The 6,000-nt window shown below is 48.1% G+C and overlaps 1 protein-coding gene across 1 annotated transcript; it reads right to left on the bottom strand.

Annotated features, from left to right (window-relative positions):
- Positions 1 to 1,386: 1,386 nt before the first annotated feature.
- LOC141977377 (interferon-inducible GTPase 5-like) lies at positions 1,387 to 2,496 on the bottom strand. Its single transcript, XM_074938833.1, has one exon. It carries the CDS (start codon positions 2,494 to 2,496, stop codon positions 1,387 to 1,389), a length of 1,110 nt encoding a protein of 369 aa, XP_074794934.1.
- Positions 2,497 to 6,000: the final 3,504 nt, after the last annotated feature.

Below are 6,000 nucleotides of genomic sequence, written 5' to 3'. Positions count from 1 at the left end.
AAGGCTGCAGCATACTCCCCGCATATGCAACCAGCTCCGGGGCCAGGGGCATGGGGCAATGTGGAGCCGTCACTCCGTTCCCCACCCGCTGAGACCCAAGGCAGTGACAGAATCCAAGATTCCTAGACTGGAAGGGACCACAGGTAATGTAGCCCCGCCTCCAGTCTATCACAGACCAGCAACACCACCCAGCACCTACACACTAAACCAACAACTGAAATTAGATTAAAGCATTACAGTCTTCATACTCCAGAGTACTGGGGCTTTACCTCTGCACTCCCCTAAATGCCAGAGAGTGCACGCTCTGGATTTGCCATGCTCATCTTGTTGTACTTAACGTACTGCACACAGGATCTTTTCAGGGCGAATAAGGCAAAGCGCCGCATTTATTGGTAATCCATGTATCAATCAACACTGCATCGTATGCATATGATCTATATTACACTCACGCACTCACACACATGCACACTCCGTCTTGTTGTTGTTACCAGCGAGGTGCTCCCCTTAACTTCACTGGCCAGGTGAGGTAGATGGGGGAGGGGTGGAGCCGGGCTTCTGCTGATCCGGATCGATGCTCCAATGTTGACAAGACGAGACCCAGGGTCCTCTGCGAGACACCTCACATTTATAGCAGCTTCTCTCTCATGCAAATCTATCCCAGATTCAAAATCTGTGTCTGTGTCCCTTGGTCCTCTGTGCTGCTTCCCTCTGGGTGTCGTCTTAATGCTGCCACGTTTATTTTCAGAGAGGGTGTTTTCCAAAGGAGGTGCTCGCTCCCCACTCCCAAGGCCGTCAGTTCGTCTGATCTTCTGTCCTGAGCCCACTTGACAAGTTTTATTGTTCTTGGGTCTGGCTTCCATCCCCTCTCCAAGGGTTGCAGCTGGCTGGAGGTGCTGCCTTCCAGGCCTTGCTCATTCACACCTCATTCATTCAACAGGGCAATGGATTAAAAGGGGGGAGATCTTATTCTACTCATAGCAAAAAGACATTTTTATTCTACCTTAACTATCCTTAGGGGCTATAATATTATACCAAGGCTCAATACAAAATTTCTATATAAGGATCTGATGCAAAGTTCCTATATCAAAGGACTTGATACAAAGTTGTATGAAAATAGAGGTTATATATGGATAGGCTTAATACAAGTTTATATGAAGAGGCATAATACAAAGTCATATGAAAGTTATGTGAAGATGCTTAATGCAGAGATCTATCTACAAATCTCGCCATCGGAGAACAGGGACCAAATTTTGCTGTCAATGATCCCAGGGTAAATCCAGTTCTGTTGATTTCACTGGAGTCACTGGCTTCACACTGATGAAACCAAGATCAGAATCTGGTCGTAGGTCTTTCATGCACAACAAGTGAATTGAATTTTTTGTTAGGTTACTTTGACTTCCTCTCTTCTCCCTCCAAAGCCTTCCTCAGAACGCTGTTGGTATTTTCAGTTAGGTCATTCAAAAAGCGGACCATCACACCACCTGTTCTTGCCATACAAAAAGCTCCACCTATCACTGGTACCCACCGGAGAACTTTACTCTCTATAGGAGTAAATTCAATCAGCAGATTACTTATATAATTGGTTGTTATTTCTGAGGCCTGTGGACATGTCATCACAGCCTTCAGGTCTTTGACATCCTTCCCAACCTGCCCAGCGAGTGTAGAGAGGGAGCTGTCATCCAGGCCAAAATCTTTGTAATAGCCTTTTATGATATCTATCACAATGGCAGCATCATAATTATCAAAGGGACCCAGCCAAACAAGAGTAGCAACCCCACCCGCCCGGATGCTGTTTCCAATTGCGGGCATTAATTTTATTGTTTTTTTCTTTTGCAGAGTGGTCCGCGAGATGTCCAGTAATTTCTCTCTCTCCTGACTGAAGATTTTGTTGAATAAAGTTACTTTCAGGAGTGGAAAATCATAACAGGAAGGTCTACTGCTGGATATAAGAAAAACCTCGTGGTCAGTCAGACCCGCTATTTGCAGACGCTCTGTGCACTCCTTTCGGATCCTTAGCAGGGCGTTCTCCTCATCCATTTCATATGACACATCGTCCACTTTGGAGCATACAAAGTAAAAGCTTTTTCCCCTCTTCTGAATTTCCTTAGCGAGTTCCGTATGGATGCACATGAAAGGCTCAGAGGCGATTATGATGAAAAGGTCATATACGGCAAAGCCTACCTGCTCAAAGTACTTGTCTGCTTTAAAATCTGAACATGAGATTTCTGGCATGTCACAAAAGTACAATTTAGGGTCTCTAGGATGTCTGTAGGAGGTAGGCCATCTGTTTGTCCTGTTCCCCACCAATGCAATTTGGGCAGCTCCTGTATCATCATTCTTCAGATCCTTGATTGCGTTGATAAAGGAAGATGCACCAGCGCCAGCCTTTCCAATGACAGCAACGTCAAATCTGCGATTCATGATCTCCTGGGCTATGGAGACGGCTCTGGAAAGGTTCCCTGCATTCACAGCTGCCTTGAAATCTTCGGTGGACATAACGGACAGATTCTTATTGTCTGTAAGGAACAAAATGTTACTTCAATAATTTCCCCTCAAAACTGAGAAGGCATTTAATGAATATTACAGGGCATGAGAGAGACCATTTTCCAGTGTTAAATGCTTGATTAAATATTTGGGTTTTTTTTTTCAGATTTAAGTAATAATGCCAGCAGTGAGCCTGGTGCAGAATTTACACACAGCTTGCTGGTTGACCGAGCTTCATACTTCAAGCACTGGTAAACAAGATCTTTAAGTGGCTCAATGAGAAGGCCGGGAACAATCAGAAAAGGCTACCGTTTTCTGTTTGTTTATTTCAGGCAAGGGAACTAGAACAAAGGGAAGAGTGAAGATGAGTAAGCACCAGAGAAGGCAGGAGGAGCAAAGAAGCGGATTGCTGAGCTCTCCAGGAAGCAGTCAGCAGAGCTGTGTGCAGGGTGAGATCTGTGAGCAGCTGATCAGAAGCAAACAGAGCAAGTGGCCATGCTGCTCCGCACTCAGACACCATGAGGCAGGATGGGGCAGATGCTCCAAACTGGAAAGCAGAGGGGGTCCCTTTTTCTCTTACAGGGCATGCAGGAGACCAAGCAGATGGTTCCCTGGATGATCTGTCTATAGGCTAAATGACCCTTGCAGTGCCTTCTAACCCTATGTCTCTATGATCCAGCAGAGGCAGCGGCGATGGTTCAGAGCTGGGGAGCCTTGAGTGGAAAAGGCTTCTAGTGCAGGAGAGACAGACAGAGCAGGAGTCCAGGTGTCTGAGGGCTGGTCTACACCTACACAGTTAAAGGCAGTTTATCTAGACCTAATTATTTCAGTGTACACACTACAGCCTTGCTCTCGCCAATGCAGGTGCTCTACGACACCGACATAACTCCACTCCCATGAGATGCGTAGGGCTTATGTTGGTGTAGTTAGGGTGATGCATTGTCCCTGCAGACACTGCATCCCTTACCTCAGCTGTCTTGTCAATTTCACGCCTCCTGCCATGAAATTGACAAGAAAGCTTGGCAGCTAGAGCCCAGCCCTCCGCCTCCCACCCCCAACTCCCCTGGAGAGCTGGGTGGCTGGACTCTGCTCTCAGCTGGGAGCCAGGGTGAGAAGCAGGAGCAGCCCCTCCCGCCTGCTCCATGCTGGGAGCCAGCAACCTTGTCAATTTCATGGCCCCCGAACCCTGAAATTCACAAGGCTGCCCGGTCCTTGCAGGGAGCGGGTTGGGGAGAAGGGGTGAGAACCTGGGGCAGCTGGACCCCACTCCCCAGGGACGAGAAGCCCTGGGCAGGTTCCCCCGCTTCCTGGGGGAACGGGGAGTGTGGGAGGGGGGCAGCCCGCCATAAGCCCGGGAGCCTGTGGGTCAGCTGGGCTCCTGACAGGGAGCTGCCAGCAGAGCTGAGAGATCGGGCTGTCAGCTCCCCACCCTGCCCATCTTAGGTCAGTGAAAGTGCTTCTGGTGAAGACGTGCACCGCTGACCTAAGAGGGGTAGTGTGGACATGCACCACCGCAGTAATTACTGCGGTAACTATCAGTCAACCTAATATAGGTCAACTTAGGTTTGTAGTGTAGATATAGCTTGAGTGAGGTGATAGAGCTGGAGCAACAGAAGCTTACCGACCAGAAAACACAGGTAGCTCAGACAGAAGAAAAGGGTCTAGGCCCACCCATGGGACCCGCAGGAAGGACATGATGGTGTGCCTGATCAGGAGCTAGCAGACCACCAGATGTGGGTCTGATGGACCCCATCATCCTGCCTATAGCCTGAGTCATCATGGGCATTAACGGTCATTCTGGGATTCTGGCTATGAGTACGGTGAGGCCCTGGTACATCTAGGAAATGCTGTGGTCCATGACACTGCTGGGAGCAGAGCAGACTCAGAGTGGTAGAAGAGCTGATTAAACACCTTCAGGGGTGACAGAACCTTTTACTGGCCTGGCTGACCCAGATGAGTGTGAAGCAACCACAGGTGGAGTATGGAGGTTAAAGAGGCGGAAAGGTGCCCCTTATCTATGGGTTTAGGGTGGTGATTTCAGAAGTAATTAAACATACTGAGAGCAAAGGTAGCTGACACCCTTGCCATAACGGAGGCAGCAGAGGTAAAGCCTATGTCATGGCCAGTGACCAAAACTCCAGCATCAAACTCACAAGGGATGTCTGACAATCAGGGCCCAGACACTCAAGGGGGAATACAGGGGGTCTGAATCCCAGAGAATAAGAACTGATTGAACTGATTGTGTACAATAGTGTTGTACTATAAAAGTGTGTGGAGTAAGGTCTTCAATGGAAGCCCGTGACACACTGGGGACTCATATCACTGTGAAATGTCTGTATTAACACGACATTTCCAATAATTAATATGAGGAATTATGGATGCTCACTGGTATTATGCTTTAAAGTCTGTGACCAAATAAAGGGAAAAACCTATTTTCTCCCAGACAGGAGGGAAGGTAGCTATCCACCTGTCTCCAATGAAAACTAAGCATTATGAAATCAAACCAATGGAAGCCCCATTTACATGGAGCTAGCAAATGGGAGCTGCAACCAGGGGTGTTTTGCAGGGGAGTTCTCCAGGTGAAGGAGGAGTGACTTTGTGACCCTAGGGGTGAGTTTGTCATCTATTCGTTGTGAGATTGTTGATTAAAGAGTATAATGTGGTTTGTTGTGTGCTGAGCCTAGCGGCCTTCTAGACTAGGCTGAGAGCTTCCCAATGAGGCTCTAGCCAGTCATCCTTTGATCTCTGACCCCTGTAGGATCTCTTGAAAAGGGGCAGGGCTAACTCAGGGAGAACAGGGGTTTAAAAAGCCAGCTCCTAAGTTACCACAGGAGCTAGCAAACGGGAGATTTGCAAGGGAGTGTGAGAGGCAGCTACACCTAACAAACATACTCTAAACTTTTAGGCCAATAAACTCCCTCACAAAACTATGACTGAACAAACAAATAAAACCCCTGCAAGAATAAAACTAACGCAGGCAGACGTCCAGCAACAGAGTGGGCCTATTCAGTTTATTGCACTGAATGCAGCATGTACGATTACCTGCCTTGTGGGCAGGTTATATACGTGTGGCATTCGGTGTAAGGAGCTCATGGCTCTCAGAGACCGTGTATGAGCTTTGGAGACCAGAGTGACTGAACTGGAGGAGCTGAGGGAGACAGAGAGGTACCATAAATGAGACTTTCCGGTTTACAGTAGAATGGTCCCACCCCCAGTGTGACAGCCTCTGTGATGTTGAAGAGGATGAAAGTCTTGGGGGGAAGGAGAACATTAGGCTGGAGCGGAGGGAAATGATCCCATAGGTGGGACCCTCATTCCAGATGATGTCATGGTATCCTCTTGCATTCAGGATACTCCTCTGGGCACGGGGACCTCAGTTATTAGGAAGAGACAGGTATTAGTAATGAGCAATTAGTTCATTGGAAATATAGAGAGCTGGGTTTGCGATGAGCGGGAGAACCCTATGGTGACTTGCCTGCCTGTGCAAACGTTGTGGATCTCTCAAGACATGTAGGC

This window comes from Natator depressus, chromosome 24, assembly GCF_965152275.1.
Source record: "Natator depressus isolate rNatDep1 chromosome 24, rNatDep2.hap1, whole genome shotgun sequence".
NCBI lineage: Eukaryota > Metazoa > Chordata > Testudines > Cheloniidae > Natator > Natator depressus.
This window is presented reverse-complemented; position numbering and strand designations above follow the sequence as displayed.

Bases quoted from the DNA above. Each gene is read 5' to 3' on its own strand.
- LOC141977377 (XM_074938833.1), bottom strand. From the start codon at position 2,496: ATGTCCACCGAAGATTTCAAGGCAGCTGTGAATGCAGGGAACCTTTCC.